At 43.2% G+C, this 17,645-nt stretch overlaps 1 protein-coding gene across 1 annotated transcript in view; it reads right to left on the minus strand.

Moving 5' to 3' along the window:
* MEGF11 (multiple EGF like domains 11) overlaps positions 1–17,645 on the minus strand; it is a 277,439-nt gene that overhangs the window by 18,883 nt on the left and 240,911 nt on the right. The window contains exons 22-23 of the mRNA XM_043523817.1: positions 17,468–17,586; positions 7,757–7,823 (exon numbers count right to left, since the gene is read on the minus strand). Coding sequence (XP_043379752.1) covers positions 7,757–7,823; positions 17,468–17,586 — 186 coding nt within the window. The remainder of the gene's footprint in view (positions 1–7,756; positions 7,824–17,467; positions 17,587–17,645) is intronic.

The following is a 17,645-nucleotide window of genomic DNA, read 5'->3' on the forward strand; positions in this document are numbered from 1 at the left end:
AAGCTATTCCATACGCCTAATAATTTTTGTTGCCCTTCTCTGTACTTTTCCAATTCTCATATACCTTTTTTGAGATGGGGAGACCAGAACTGCACACAGTATTCAAGGTGTGGGCATACCATGGACTTACATAGCAGCATTATGATATTTTCTGTCTTATTAGCTATCTCTTTCCTAACGATTCCCAACATCCTGTTCGCATTTTTGACTGCTGCTGCACAATGAGCAGATGTTTTCAGAGAACTATCCACAGTAACTCCAAAATCTTTTTTGAGTGGTAACAGCTAATTTAGACCCCAGGGTTTTGTATGTATAGTTGGGATTATGTTTTCCAACGTTCATTACTTTGCATTTATCAACACTGAATTTCATCTGCCACTTTCTTGTCCAGTCACCCAGTTTTGTGAAATCCCTCGGTAACTCTTCATGAGGGCCAGATTCTGATCTCAGTTCCATTGGTGTAACTTCAGTGTAACTTGTACCATTGACATTGGCAATACACATACTCCTGAGTCACTCCAACTGAGAGCTGAATTTGGCCTTTAGTTTGTGAGCTGCTTGGAGCAGGGACCTCAGCTTTTATTTGTCTGCAAACCACCATGCACACTTATGGTAATATAGGAATAATGAGATCTGCCTTATCCAATTACTTTCCAGGTTACCAGGTAGGTCAATATTTTGCCGCATAACTTTGCAAATATCCTTTATATTTAAGATTTGTCTATTTCTCATTAAAAGGAGAGACGAGGCCGAGCCACAGCTCATGATCCAGACGCCCCGATTGTCCCAAATGTTCCCATCCAAATCCAGCCTGGGCCTGTCTCTAACAGTCACCTCACCTATTGGTTTTAACTATTTGTTTGACCAAGCTTTTCTGAATGCACAGGTCTCAGTCTTGCAACCTCTTAACCATGCAAACAGTCCCTACCCAGATGAGTGGACCATACCTGCACAAGTCCCACTGACCTCCCTGGGGCTACTCATGTAAGGATCATAGAGTTATCATAGATAGTCCCACTGAACTCCCTGGGGCTACTCATGTAAGGATGACTTACTAGAATGAGGGTTTTGCAGAATTGTGCCCGTAAAGCCCAGTTTGTAAACAGAAAGAACCTTCCGGAGATTCTCCTTGCTTACCAAGTTTTCTGTGAGTGTGTATTTGTGTATCGTTGGACAGTTAAAATGGAAAGGCCAGGAATTAGCAGGCTTGGTTAGCATAATGCAGCTGAGTGAAAGGAAAGAATACAGCATGCAGCCTGGGCATGAGGAAGGCTGATGTCTGCCTAGTGAAACACTAACCCTCGGACTGCAGCAGTTTAAGTTAGGTCTCTGTTACCTAATGCAATGTCAATCATTTCCTTATCCTCCAAAATCAAAAATGTGCCTTTTCAAAGAACCTCCCAGTGTAATTTTCATGACATTTCCCCTCTTTTCTAATGCCTAATAAGCTAAACACAGAAACCAAACCAGGCCGGAGAAGAGGAACAGAGAGCACACGTAGCCCAGAACAGAACATATCACATGTTCACTCAATGTTGGGTAAAAGTGACAGAAAACTATGACGACTAATGTTTTAAACACATACTGGTATGTGCCCTGTGGTAAGGCAGCTGCCAAAGACAATATAATTGCTAGTTTTATTTTGAACAGCATACCAGACGGACCAAAATAATGATCAACTCACCTTCCACTGAGCCAAAGAGCACTGGTTGACTGATCCCCATGTATATGTATACATATACATATGTGTATTCCATATATGTATGTTCCATACACATAGTATATTTCAGAAATGTTTCTTTCGTTGGAGGGATCTGGACTCAAGATTTGAAAGAGATGAACGGAAAACTAACAGGAGTAACATCAACACAATTCAACCTAATTTCCAAAACCCTATGAGCAAGATCCCCCCACACCCACTTTCTCTCTGCTACACAGGGCCGTCCCTACCTATTTTGGTGCCCTACGCAGCCCCCCCGGCCTCCATGGGAGGGGAGTGGGGGGAGGAGGGGCTGGCCCCAGGCCTCCACGGGAGGGAGCTGGGGGAAGTGGAGTGACCTCACCACAGCCTGCTCCGCTCCCCTGGCTCCCAGGCTTGGGGGGAGGGGGGAACTTTCTTGTCAGCAAGTTAAAGAAGTATGGACTGGATGAATGCACTATAAGGTGGGTATAAAGTTGGCTATATCGTCAGGCTCAACGGGTAGCGATCAATGGCTCCATGTCTAGTTGGCAGCCGGTATCAAGTGGAGTGCCCCAAGGGTCGGTCCAGGGGCCGGTTTTGTTCAATATCTTCATAAATGATCTGGAGGATGGTGTGGATTGCACTCTCAGCAAATTTGCGGATGATACTAAACTAGGAGGAGTGGTAGATACGGTGGCAGGTAGGGACAGGATACAGAGGGACCTAGACAAATTGGAGGATTGGGCCAAAAGAAATCTGATGAGGTTCAACAAGGATAAGTGCAGGGTCCTGCACTTAGGACGGAAGAATCCAATGCACCGCTACAGACTAGGGACCGAATGGCTAGGCAGCAGTTCTGTGGAAAAGGACCTAGGCGTGACAGTGGACGAGAAGCTGGATATGAGTCAACAGTGTGCCCTTGTTGCCAAGAAGGCCAATGGATTTTGGGATGTATAAGTAGGAGCATAGCCAGCAGATCGAGGGACGTGATCGTTCCCCTCTATTCGACATTGGTGAGGCCTCATCTGGAGTACTGTGTCCAGTTTTGGGCCCCACACTACAAGAAGGATGTGGAGAAATTGGAGAGAGTCCAGCGAAGGGCAACAAAAATGATTAGGGGTCTGGAACACATGACTTATGAGGAGAGGCTGAGGGAACTGGGATTGTTTAGTCTGCGGAAGAGAAGAATGAGGGGGGATTTGATAGCTGCTTTCAACTACCTGAGAGGTGGTTCCAAAGAGGATGGTTCTAGACTATTCTCAGTGGTAGAAGATGACAGGACAAGGAGTAATGGTCTCAAGTTGCAGTGGGGGAAGTTTAGGTTGGATATTAGGAAAAACTTTTTCACTAGGAGGGTGGTGAAACACTGGAATGCGTTACCTAGGCAGGTGGTAGAATCTCCTTCCTTAGAAGTTTTTAAGGTCAGGCTTGACAAAGCCCTGGCTGGGATGATTTAATTGGGGATTGGTCCTGCTTTGAGCAGGGGGTTGGACTAGATGACCTCCTGAGGTCCCTTCCAACCCTGATATTCTATGATTCTATGATTCTATGGAACCGCCCCCCCAGCACTCACAGACGGCGTGTCTGGGAGCCAGGGGAGTGGAGCAGGCTGGGGCCGGGTCACTCCACTTACCATGACAGTGAGTTCAGGGTCGGGCCTGGCTGCAATCTTCAGGGGAGTGGGGCTGGGGCGGGGGCCTGGGGAAGAGCCGGAGCAGGGGCTGGAGCAGTACGGTGCCCCAAATTTCCTGGTGCCCTACACGGCTGCATGCTTTGTGTATGGGTAAGGACAGCCCTGCTGCTACATCAGGCTTTCATAACCCTCTTTTGATACTGGTGGTTACAACACTCCTCAAAATTCTCCTGCAGGGCCCCAGAGCTGCTGAGAGATGTGTGCTCTATTATTTTGTTAGCTGGAAAAGGAAGAAATGTGAAAATACATAATATTCCAGTTCTGGAGACCCTGAATTTAGGGAAAGTTTGGGTCTGGGTCTAAATCCACAGTATGCTACTGGCCTCTTCTATTACAGACCACACCAAAATCCTGGACTGAAGCATTCTCCCAAAGACCCTGACATTTGAGAAAATTTTGAACCACATTTGGATCTAAACATTATGGCTCAGGCCTATCTCAAACAACTGAAGCATATCTGTATTTGTAATGGCTGCTTAGTTGTTGCAAACGTACCCCAAACCAGGTGCTCAGACACCGCATTTGGGGACAGCATCATAAAAAGCCCCATGGCAGACAGAATCAGCCATTCTTGTTTACAGCCTGTTCCAAGACTTGATTAAATTAGCAAAATGATGTGGTGTTTTTTTTTTTAATGTATTGAGTGGTTTGAGACTTTGGACATGTTTAGTATGGGCTCTGGAGGCTAAAATCTGTACACTTTACTGATATTTTTTTCTCCATGGCGCACACATACTAGCCTGTTATTGTAGGGTGTCACCCACTCCAGAATAACATGACCCAGAATATTCTACAGCTAGACAAACAGGCAGTACATTCAGTAAATTCCTGGAATGGGAGGCAGGGAAGAGAAAAAACAAAGACAAGCCACTCCCTGAAGCTGACAGGACTAGGTTTCATGCAGGTAATGCAGGCAAGTAATAAACCCCAAATCAAAGTCTATGGCTCAAATACTGATCTCTCTGAAGCTCATCTATGACAATAAGTTGTGTACTGGGGTTTATCTGTCTGAAGTGTGCCTGTCACCATCAAGGTTCCTCCAATCCCTGTAAACAGATACGATTACCTCTGTGCACCAGCTCTGACCAACCAGTTTAAAATCCAGGAGGGAAATGAGCCAGTTATGATGATAAAGTCTGATGGAGATTTGACTGAGATCCAAGTAGCCCTTCCACATATTCCTAAACATCTGAACATGTGAATACTGTGGACTCAATTAAAAACCTGGTCCCTGCCAAAGCCTGCCATTCCTTCTCTAGTGAGTTCACTTTCCAGCAGGAATCAAAGGGATGAAAAATGACTACTCAGTAAAACAAGTAAAGAATATGCTGATGCAACTGGGTGAATCTGGCCCATTCTATGCTACTTAAAGCTCTTATTGCACTTTGATCTACAAGCCTAAAAGGCATTAGCGTGCACTAAGGAAGTTGCAAGGATGCTGGGCCAAATTCCATACAACCCCACTGACAGCACTGCATATGGATAACTCACTTGTTCCTGAGCAGCTTCCCTTCTATTGGGTCCAAAACAGCTCCCATTAAACTCAACGGACAGACTCACATTGGGAGTTGGACTGAACCCGTAGTTATAAATGTAGAGAGTTTGTTAATGCAGTGGGTTGGTAATAGTCCGCGCCCATGTGCTCAACCATTCTTACACAGTTCCATTCCCATGTTCAGCCACCAATGGATAAGCTGTCACTAGTCCTTCCCACAGTGATTTCTCACCTCGATTTTTGTCATTACTGGACCATGATTAAAGGGCATGCATCTGAAAGATGGCACCATTCCTTTGCCCATTCCTCCCTGCCCCAATTACGATCAGTCCTTTAGATGGGAAACTTGAAACATGGCTCCCAGACAGCATTTCTCTCTCTCTTTTCCACTAAGAAAAACAGGGAATGACCCATAACCCAGCACAGACAGATGTTGTAAACTGGCAATTGTGGGCAATCAAAAGGAAAGATGTTTCCTAAAGGTGTAAAAACGCGTCCAGCCTGCCGGAACAATCTTAACTGTAGAAACCACAAATATCTAAGATTTACTGCATCGGTCCTCTTAGGATGATAGGGAGAAGGAGAAAAGGTTACCTAAGGTTCTGTTTTGTCATCTACACATGCAGTTACCTTTATTAGCTATGCGCCGGAATGGCGGGGGAATACTGCACAGGAAAAGCCTTCTAGCATGTCCAAAATGCACCCCCTAGGTCCTTCCAGAGCTAAAGATATATACACACACACACACACATATAAGTAGTTACTATGCCTGTGCAGTAATCAGTTTCAAGGTCGCAGGTCCAAGCAAGAATGTAGAACTGGAAAATTCTTTCTGAATTCGTAGAGCTTAACATCTGGATATTTCGGAGTTAGTCTCCAAAGAGGGATTCTCAGATTTGATCTTATTTTCTGGAATTTGTGTTTATAATAGTTGCAATTTCTAAGCTGATTGTAGGAGCCTTGGGAGCTGATCCTTTGGTCTGGTAGGTCGGAAAAGCACCTCCCTCAGCACTATTGTCTCAGCAAGAGAAAACAAGTGAGATGGCTGATGAAGGACCCAGAGAAGCAACGGAGGACGATAAGAGTTTCCCATCCGTGGTGGCTGGTCTGCCACTGAGCATCCATGGATTTGTCTTCCCCATTTCCACCTAACCTACACACCTATTGTTTCTGGTGCTCTGCGGGGATACAATAAAGGAGCAACCCTCTGCCACCATCTTTTGCCCAGTATATGGTTTTGGGATCAGGATCCATCATTCAGCCCTATCGGGAGAAGTTCCATTGAAATGCTATTCCCTGGAAGGGCTGTGAAAAATATTTGCGACTCAGAATTCGAGGTTTTCACAGTTCAATGTGAATTTGAGAAGATGGGCCGACTCTGAGAGGTTTATTGCTCAAAAGCAGCAGCATTTTCAAATGAGAATCTGCTCATTTTTCATGCAAAAATGGCCGGGTTTTGGAGCAAAAACCTCAACATTTTGAAAATGGGGCTGGGGGATCATCAATTTCTGTGCTGAAACTCAGAAAAAATGCACATTTTTTATGCGTCTATGTGAAACTGAACGTTTTCTGGAAAATTCTGATTAAAACAAGACATCTGGGCTACAAAGTGCAATGGAAAGAAATTGTATCTATTTTTCCTTGAGATCTCTTACTAATCTGCTCATCATTATTGAATGTCACTCTTTTCGTATCCAAAGGCACCTAGAAATGCTTCTGCTAGGAAAAAAAAACCACACAGGTGTGCAAACCAAGTCTGGTACACAGGAGGTGCAAGAGGCCACAAGCAAATGAAAACAGTGTTTGCAAGTAAAGGAGTGATAAAGTGGTAGAGGAAAAACTAAGATGAAGACAAACTTCATTTGGGCAGAATATATATGCCTTCCCCTCAATCTCCAAACACACATCAGGATAGCAGCAGCAGCTCTATGAATTACCATGCAGATGAGCACATCAATGGCTGGTGATGCAGAAAGCTTTGCATTGAAATCCTACAGGTTTGTGATTTTCCTGAAGCAGGAATTGAAAATGACACTTGGTCTATGGGCATAGGCACTGCTATCCTCAGTGCCAATGACGCACTGTCTAACCAAGGAAATAGTGACAGGTGTAAGGCCCAGTGGTATTTCACATTCATTCTTCTGCCTAGTGTGTTGTGAGATCTCACATAATTCTGCTTACCGCTAGCCTTTCTGCACACTTTATTTTCAGCAAATGCGTTCTGCCATTGACAAGCTACATTTCAGGTGCTCAGAGAGGATAGCTTTTGAGCAATATACAAAACATGGCATTTTACCTTCTTGGAGGTACCAGCTGCTCAAACCGTGTCAGAACTCATGCTGGGGAATGGAAAGGAACACTGGGCCTGATTCACTGTTACAGTTGGGTTGCTTTGTACCACACTGGTGGTGCCAAGCAGATCTAAAACTGGCCAGTAGAGGATTAACTGGGATGTAGTAGCTCCTACCCCACCCCTCCTTTCCAGCTACAGGCTTCAAAGGGAATTTTGATGAGTAAGGCTTGTAGGGTTCTCATCTTATTTACTAATTTATATCAGTTAAGCAGGAAAGAGCGTCAGAAATCTTAACTTGAATGAGTTTCACTGTTCTAAGTCAACTCCAAAAAGAGATCCCATGCATGGAATAGATCAATGTGGTTCAACAGACCAAACCAGAAAGCCAGATCGTCCACTCAGGTTTCCGCAAGGTGTGGTTTGTGATAAAGAAAACTACTGTCAAGTCTAAATCTTTCACCACTAGTAATTCTTTTAGCGAAATAAGGACAATGCCAATATTATTTTATTGTTAGTGCCTTTATGGATGACTGAACTGGACTTGGAATTGCTCTAAATTCTACTTAAACCATTAAATTGTTTAAAATTACTGACCTAGTTCATTCAGATAGCTGTACGGTCTCCAGTCTGCAGTTTCTCTGTCGGGGACTTTGTTACTGAGCTGTTCAAAAAGCATGACAATGGGTTAACACTGAAACAAACAACCCTACCACTCAAGACCTTGACTCAACTATACCATAAACCAAAATGGTAGGTGACTATTACTTCTGCCTCATCAACTCAGTTCTTTATATATATATATAATTTGAAAGTTTTTAGCTACGATATGGGAAAAATCACAAAGGAAGGACACTTCACCAAGCAATGTATTCAAACATGCTGGAAAAAAGCATGACTTCCTAGGGTAACCATTAATTATGAATCAAATGTTTGTGCAAATGGAGAGACACACTGGCAGCTTCAAAGCAAATGATGAAGATGAATATAGCAAAAAAAACCCTACATAAGCATGCAGGCATGAGCTGTTTGGAATAAGGGGGACTTAATTATGCATCGATATATTTAGTTAACAGATATAACAGGTACAAGATTTCTCACAATTCAAGGAAAATAACATCAAGAAGAACAAGGCATGAAGCCACAGGCAGATCTGCCAACACAATCAGAAGAGAGTCCAGGGCTTCCATCATACACCACTGCTGGAAAGTTTTATCTTAGAGACTGGCATCTGGGTCATGCCATGTGCCAAGGCTGCACTAGCAGCTGGCTTCTGTGCTAGAGCAGATAGAGAAAGTCGAAAAGGAAAACAGCCCATGTTGCCAGCAACAGAAAACAGCAGCGTCCGGTGAAGGCTGCTATTGTATTAAGCACATTACCATATGCTCTTGAGTTTGCTGCCATTTCTAGAATGTATGTCAAGATAAGCCTAAACTGAGCCAGACTGGCATTTAGTCACAAGCCTGGTCTAGGGGGCACTGCAGACACACAGTGGCCCAGAAGAAGCACTGGGGAGATCGGTATCTATCTGAGGCATGACCTCCCTAGTACTGTTCTAGGGTGGGCACTTTGCACCAACCACTGAGCTGGTGCACAATGCTCCCCTTGTATGTTGACCTATGCAGATGGATTTTGGCTCCATCCCCACACTGGAAGGAGCAGAAGGAAAGAGTCCTTATGCACTCTGGTGGTTGTGCGGGGCTCACTCACATTCTGGGTCTCTATGCAGAAAGGTTAGCACTATTGAATTTATGGACCTTACATTTAGAGCCAAGGTGCCTATGGACAAACAGGAAGGACCTCTGATTTGCTGTAGTCACTACAGCTGGTTGGGAATTTTCCAATGAAACGTTTGCTCAGAAAATGACAATACACTGAAAACAAAACTATTTGTAGGAAAAGGGCCATTTTGAAAAAAAATGTTTTGAAATCTGTCAGCCATTCCATTTCAACATTTTTAAATGAAAATTTTTGGGTGTTTCAAAATTTCAATTAATTTATACCAAAAAAAAAAAAAAAAAAAAAAAAAAAAAGCAAAGGTCAAACTCAAAACATTTCAAACAACATGATTTGAAATTTCTCTTGGATTATTGTTTGCAAACATTTTCAAGATTTTGGTAGATCTGGGGCCAGGAAAATTTTTTGAAAGCTTGAAGACTCTCTTGGGAAGGAAAAAATGTTTCCTGCCCAGCTCTAACAGTTATCTAGTTACTGCGGACACCATGTTACAAAACACAACATTTATTTCCCATGCTCTGGTGTTTGACGTTAGCCCGGTGTTTCTGGCATTCCCGATAGTTAGAATGGAAACACTATGGTAAATTTCCAACTGCATGCAGTGAATCTGATATACAAGCATCCACTTTTATCTCAAACTCAGAACAAAAGCTACCTCAGACCAAATTCTTCTATACGATATCTATTGGTGTGTACTGAACGATATGTAGTGTGCTTAAGGCTAACAGGTTACTCAAGAAATGCATATAAAGTGTCACTTTAATTGTACAATCTGAAATTCACTATTCCTAGTGTAGAACAAAACTTCCCATGGTACTGGGTGAGTGCTCCTAGTGCCGTAGTGAGACTGGAACTGTGCAAAGCCCATTCATGCTGTGATTCTCATGTGTTCGTACCACCAGAATTCCACTTTGTTCTGGGTTTGAATGGATCCAAACCTCCGTGTGAATTCCAACTGAAACTGCCATGTTTCACCTGGCCTCAGCGCAAAGATGTCCAAAGTCACAGTTCTAATGTGAAAGCATGAATTGGATTTGCCTGAAGGGCTCAGTGAACTTTCCTAAATCATGGCTGAGTTTGGAGTTAGTAACAACACATGGAATTGGACAAGATCCTTAGGGGCTTGTTATTAGCATTGCACACAGCTCTGTATTGATGCTCTCTTTTAGGGAGTGCAAGGTGTGCATTTGTATTTTTACTGGTGAAACTTAGTTTCATGCAATTAAATCTGTATGATTATGGTAGGGGCTGTGGACACGGTAGGTTTAAAAAAGGCCAGGTACATGGGAATCACAAACCCTGGAGCCATTTAAACTTAGTGCAGCTCGTGGTAGAGGACAAACCCAATGCGCACTGCCCCAGTAGGAGCTCCAGGAAGCCAGGTGCCAGCAGCAAGCACCATGCTCCCCAGAGCTCAGGGGAGGCATGGCCACTCTGCTACCTTTTGGAAATCTGCTGCCAGGCACTCCCTTCTGTGTCGGGCAGCTCAGCTAGCTGTTATAGAGGTGGGGAGCATGGCAATTGGTTCATCCCATTTAAGTGCCTAGCCTTGTAGGGTCTTTGAACTTGGGTGGGTCCAAGTCCTGCAGCCAACACTCAGGGGCACAAGCTGGGGAGGCTCCTTATGCCATCTCCCTTTCCTCCTGCACCAGGGCAGGGTTGGACACTCTTGCTCTTAGGTTTTCCCGGAGTTTAGTTTAAGGGAAGACTTGTAATAACCATGGGCCAAATCATTCAGTTCTTACTCCCCCACACTCACTTCTAATTGTTTGGAGGAGTCCCATGTGTTTTATATATTGAGTACCCATGTGGATTGGTACACACATGGGGAACCCACAGAAGTGCAGGACTGAAAGGGACCTCAATAGGTCATCTAGTCCAGTCCCCTGCACTCAGTGAAGGACTAAGTAATAACTAGACCATCCCTGACAGGTGTTTGTCTAACCTGTTCTTAAAACCTTCAGCAACAGAGATTCCACAACCTCCCTAGGCAATCTGTTAGAGTGCTAATCTACCCTGACAGGAATTTTTTCCTAACGTCCAACCTCAACGTCCCTTGCTGCAATTTAAGCCCATTGCTTCTTGTCCTATCCTCGGAGGTTAAGGAGAACAATTTTTCATCCTCCTCCTTGTAAAAATCTTTTATGTACTTGAAAACTGTTAGCATGTCCCTCCTCAGTCTTTTCTTCTCCAGATTAAACAAACCCCATTTTTTAAAATCTTTCCTCATAGGTCTTGTTTTCTACACCTTTAATCATTTTTGTGCTCTTCTCTGGACCTTCTCCAATTTATCCACATCTTTCCTGACAGGTGGTACCCAGAACTGGACATAATACTCCACTTGAGGCCTTATCAACATGGAGTAGATTAGAAGAATTATTTCTTGTATCTTGCTTACAACACTCCTGCTAATACATCCCAGAATGATGTTTACTTCTTTTGCAATAAGTTACACTGTTGTCTCATATTTAGCTCATGATCCAGTATAACCCCAGATTCCTTTCCACAGTACTCCTTCCTAGACAGTCATTTCCCGTTTTGTATGTGTGCACTCAATGTATAAAATACAAGAGACGATAGCTACATGTACACATGTAAACCTATAGTACTGTGGTTCTCTAATTGCTTTCTGAAACAGTTTAGCTGTGCAAACCAGCATTTGTTGGCTCAAGTATCCATCTGTGTACACAATACCCCACTTTATAACTCCAGATATGGGGACTCAGTGTAACATGTCTGCATGTTTATTTTCATAACAGGTGTGATTACACCCATTAAACACACAGACAATTTGGACTAATGCTAGAACACTCGATTTGAAGGAAAAGAATATCAAAATTGATTTTTTTCCTAATCTCTGTGAAAGATATGCTTTAGTTCTACCAAGACTATTAATCCAGGGTAGTCCTATGACCTGTGCTAGGCACAAGGTCAGACTAGATCATCACAATGATCTCTTCTGGCCTTAAAGCCTAAGACTCTATTAATCTAACATTAGATAGAACAGACAGAGCAACAGTAGCAATGTCTGTTGCTTTATTCTATTCCTTCCAATTTTCTGTCTTGCTCAGCCAGCAAAGCTAAAATGTGTTATCAGTCCATTAGTCATCTCCCCGCCAGCCTCTCAGCCACTCTTCTCATTCCCCCATCCCCAAAAGATAGACAGAAGCAGAGACAAAGATGATAAACCTTCTGCTTGCATGTGACATTTCTAATCACAGTCATTCTGCCTGAGAACAGTGGCTGGTGATTGGACCTGCTCGCACCTGGGCTGGCTCCTCTGTGTATCTGGACTGAACTAATAGACGAGATTGGAGTCATTCGGTTTTTATTCAGCATTTCCTTTTTCTCTCTTTAAACCCCGGAAAGCATTGACAGAGATGATCATATGCCCTGTGCAGAGATGGCACAGTCATAAACGCAGACAAGTAGCAATCAATCACTGAAAAGCAGACAGCTTTGCAACTAGGCGTGGAAGGATTCGATTTGTATTGGTAAATGTCAGTTTCACCGTACACATGAACCGATGAAAAAATATTCCCCCAGATAATAATTGAAATGGAGCTAGGCAAAGTACGAAACATGCTGCTCGAGGACTTATTAGAGTTTGATTTAAAGACATTTGCTTTGTTTATTTTGACATGCGATGTTGACAAGTTGTGATTTTTCAGTGTTGTTGTAGCCATGGTGGTCCCAGGATATAAGAGAGATAAGATGAGTGAAATAGTACCTTTTATTAGACCAACTTCTGTTGGTGAGAGAGACGAGGTTTAGAGCTACACAGAGCTCTTCTTCAGGTCTCGGGGGGGTCGGGGGGGGGGGGGGGGGGGAGAAAGGAAGGCAATGTGTTTCCAGGCACGAGCAAGAGATCCCCAGCTGCTTACCCTAGATTAGCCCTAAAGGGCGTATACAGCTTGCTAATTATAGAAGCTTCTATTACCTTTTGAAACTTAAAATTGTAACTCATTTGTAAAAAGAAAAGGAGTACTTGTGGCACCTTAGAGACTAACCAATTTATTTGAGCATAAGCTTTCGTGAGCTCCAGCTCACTTCATCGGATGCTCCGATGAAGTGAGCTGGAGCTCACGAAAGCTTATGCTCAAATAAATTGGTTAGTCTCTAAGGTGCCACAAGTACTCCTTTTCTTTTTGCGAATACAGACTAACACGGCTGCTACTCTGAATAACTCATTTGTGTATCTATGTTTATCTGCTTTAACCTTGTAAACAACTCTCCTGTTTAAGGAATCTTTATATAGCTTATTATAGGATTGGCTACAAGTGTTGTCTTTGGTGAGAGATCTAAGGTGCAATTAAACTGAGGCAAGTGACTGGTCCTTTGGGACTGGGAGTAACTGAATATTGCTGTGGTTCTTGGTGTAAAGGACCATCTATCACAAAGGCAGGCTCAGCTGGGCGGCAAGATAGACTGGAGTGATTGACGTTTACTGGCATTCACTGATAAAAATCTAATCCTTTCAAGATGATTTAAACTCAGCCCATTGAACAAAAACTGGACATGAAGAGCTTTGGACCAGAATTGATTTAAAAAAGAAAATAAAATAGTTGTGGGCCATTTCTGAGTTTTTACAATGCAGTAATTGTGTGAAGTCTGATTACAACTGTCTTTTTGTTCTACGTTAAGTTGTTATTTTCTGCAAAGATGGAATATTCTTTTCATCTTCCGTGGAGAGCAACTGTTTTTGGAATTTTTTCCCTCTTATAGTAAATTTTCCCGATGAAAAAAAATCCTAGCATATAAACTTATATGAGGCTGAAATCTAGTTCTTATCTGGGCAAAACTTCCATTGAGATCAATGAGAGTCTAGCCTGAGTATAAACATCACTAGGACTATCTGGCCAACCATTTGCAATCTGACACGGATGGAATTTTTGAAGAAGCTTAACGTTAGCTAAGTAGCTAACTCCCTTAGGCACTGATCCTGCACCACAGATGTCAATGGCAGTTTAGCCATTGATTTTAGTAGCAGCAGGATCAAGCCCTTAGGAGCCTTTCACAGTCCCAGCCTAAGCCTCTGTATAAGTGTCCAAGGACCAAGTGAACACAAGCCTCCTTGTTCCATATTTGCAACTTTCATTCCTTTCTTTGGTAAACTGAAGTCAAAACTACTTTAATGAGGTTTTTTTGCGAACAAGTTAATTTTAACTCGTGGGGTGTCCCAGCAACCTCTGTTTTGCAATTTCTAATTTTATGTGAAGCTTTTGGTGAAGTGTAGAAACTGATTTAACAGCTGCAGAAAAATCAGGAGCCTACGGGATTGACGCTGCCGCGCTTAACAGCACTAGCAGTCCTTTTTCCCATGAATGGTTCCAGTGATCTCAATGGAGTCCTTCTTCCCATGAATGGTTCCAGTGATCTCAATGGAGTCCTTCTTCCCATGAATGGTTCCAGTGATCTCAATGGGAGGTTTGGGTCTTCAGCACATTTAAAGATCAGGGGAGGCAACTAAAAGGACCGACATGAAGAATGCAGATATGGAATTGAATGCCCAACTTTATTCATCCACGCTGGAAACTTTTGACCCAGCAAATGTTATGGCCCAGTTGCAGGGAAGTCAATGGAGTTAATACCAGGGATAAATTTGATCCAAAAACAGCACAACCTGAATCATTATTCTGATTTGGTAAATACCAGCTATATGCTTGGTTCCATATAAGACCCAAAAATAAAGATAGTCCCTGACTGAAGGGGCTAACAATCCAAGAGACAGGTAGAGACAATACAAAGGGTGAAATTCTGACCACACTGAAGTCAATGGAAATATTGCTATTGATTTCAGTGGCAGCAGAATTTGACCCAAGTAACCCAAGTAATTTGATTAGTAACCTCACTCTTATGGAAGGAAGATGCTAACTTAGTGTAACAGCGTGTCTGACGATCACAACCTGTACAGAGGCGTAGAGCCCTTCTGTTGCCTCACCCTGGAGTCAGGAGCTAGGACCCTGCATATGGATGCAGAATTGTTCTGCTGACTCTCACTGGCAACCAGACCAGGCTCTCTCTCTCTCTCACTGAACTCAAGCTTCTAGCTTCAGGGCTACTTTTACAATCTGCAAGGCCCAAGCAACTGTCAAGTCCCAAGCTGTAAAAGGGGAAATCAGGACATAAGATGCCTCCCCCTCTGCTGCTGGAGAAGGATGGGGGTCTGGCAATATTTCTTCTCTTTCTAGTTTCACTGTCAGAAAAGAAATACAGGCTTGTCACTCAGTCTGAAGTCTGGCATGAAATGTGAGACCCTCCCACAAGAGAGGAGTCACTAATGGCTCCTCACTTTGCTTCTGCTTAAAGCCATCCCCACCTACATTGTTTCCCGGTCAATCTGGCCAATATCCTGACCTCCCTTACATTCAATGAAACTGACTCTCTGCTGTTGCAGGCTACACTGAGCAGGGGGGAACACAGAACAGGAACTGGGGGAGGAGAGAAAACAGGCAAGAGGGTGGAAGATGGAGAAAATGCAGGGGGGATGAGACAGGACGCAGGTAAAGGCATGGGGGGGAAATGGAAAGGATAATAAAGGGAGGGGACAGCAGGGAGCAGGAGAGGGAGGGAAAAATAAGAGACTGCTAGTGGGAGGAAAGGAGAGATGGGGAGAGAGTGACATCACTAGAGAGAAAAAGAGTTCCCAACCTGGACCAAGGTTTGTCCTCTCCTCTTACCCCTCCACCCAGGTTGTCCCCCTGCCCTCTAATACGGGAATCTTAGAACAGCTCCAGCTCAGTGCCTCAAAGGCCTGCTGCCTCTTATCGAGTACAGGGATGCTTATAAATCCAACTTTCTCTGGTCTAGGCACACTCAACACCCCAGGGAATTCCTGTCATTTTCTTCTCGCACTTTTTTGTGCTCTGTCCCTGGGACCATTGTGCCCCAGCCTGCACTGTAAATGGACATGTACTCCGAGTACAAAATGTACACATTTCACTGCAGAGAGCGGGGATGGCATCAGGCAAACGGTTTAGGAAACGAAAATCTTTAAGGTGGCCATTTAGGGGATTTATACGCTCTTTTGTCTTACTTGTCTAGAAAACTGTATAGAGAAGCAGCACATTAGAGGCCAGCCTAGCTAATACAACGCTGTAGCGCATTCTCATGAATAAGAAAGACAGTGGGGAACCTAGAAAAGCTAGGCCATATATTTTGATAAGTACTCTAAGAAAAATATAAAATCCATTGTTTTTCCATTTAAAACACCGTGACGACCTTTTAATTGAATGATTGACAGAGGGCAGTAAAGGAAAGGGAATGGCTTCCAGTCTGGTCTAAAACGTTCTCTGGGTTTTATTCCTTTCCAGCAGCTGAATATTTTAAGAGGTGAGGTGACAAACTGACACTCTAGGCTGGGAAACCAAGCTAGGTGCTTGCTTTGACCTTTGCAGAATTCATTGCAATTATTTCAGAAGGATTAGCTGTGAAGGCTCATGCTCGTGGAGATGAACCTCAGTTTTCACAACTATTAGCATTTGCAGTTTCAATCTGGGGAGCAAAAGCGTATAATGTGGAGGGGGGCATCTACATGCAAAAAATAATGCATTAACAACAAAAATCAATCAATCAATCTATGGAAAAGGCAATTCCATTATTTACATATCTGCCTTAACTTTTCTCAGCAACATCTGTGGAGCCAAATTTTCTATTATATTGGAATGAGATTTTCTTTTAGTATTCAGGAGGGAGGATGCATGGAAGCATTTTGCATATCCTTTACAGTAGTATTACTCTTTTTTTCTTAATATTGCCCTGGTGGCTTTCTGGTTAGAAGAGCTACATTTGGCTCAGAATGATGTAGACCATCACTTTTTGAGCAGACGACCCCAGTTAAATCAATTACAGCTTTTCCCTAAAATAATCGCTTGCTTGGTGTGGCCCCACAGGAAGAGTTATTCTCACCACTGAACAGCATCTAAATGTCATGCCAAGGTGTCACATTTTGAACCCTTTAATCACAGTGAGTAGTACCGTAGACTGCGAATAAGTCCAACTGAAGTCCATGGGAATGCGCTGAGTAAGATACTGCACAATGTAAGGGTATTATACTCAACATGAAAGAACCCCTACTGAGCAGCAGTGAGTACCAGCAGAGTTGCTGGTGGTCCCTTAGCACAATGTTCACCAAGGGGCTAGATAACTTCTTGCAACTTTCCTTGACGTCTGGGTATTCTGCACAGGGATTGATCAGTTAAACAACTAACAGTGAAGTAATATGGATTATTGAATTTATGGCTCGTTCATTTATTTTTGTTTTATTAAGAAGTGGAGATTTAAATTTAAATAAATGCCAGGACAGCAATTCGATGGTTTTTCCATGATGTAAACTCAGATTGCTAAAACGTTGAGCTCTATTGTCCCCTTGTTGCCGAGGCTCCAATTACCATGCACAGAGATCATGCAGATACACATATGGGACAGCAGACCTTTTTTGTGTAACTTAGGCTGAAGCATTAGGATGCTTCGTTATTACAATGTTTAAAATCAGCAGTCAAAAGGCATTACTGTGGTATATTTCCTTGAACTGATAAGAACATTGCTACAGTGGGGTGTGATAATATCTACCTTACTGGAGCTGTTTCCATCCAGATTATTGGTAAAGAAGCGTGAAGTCACACCACATGACAGAGTATGGTAGCTTGGATTGGAAAAACAATGTACACTGCCGCTACCTTGAGATACATCTGGGAAGAAAACAAGTCATCACAAAATACTTTGGAAGCCAAAAAGATACTTTGGAAGT

Source organism: Chelonia mydas, chromosome 10, assembly GCF_015237465.2.
Source record: "Chelonia mydas isolate rCheMyd1 chromosome 10, rCheMyd1.pri.v2, whole genome shotgun sequence".
In the NCBI taxonomy this organism is placed as follows: domain Eukaryota; kingdom Metazoa; phylum Chordata; order Testudines; family Cheloniidae; genus Chelonia; species Chelonia mydas.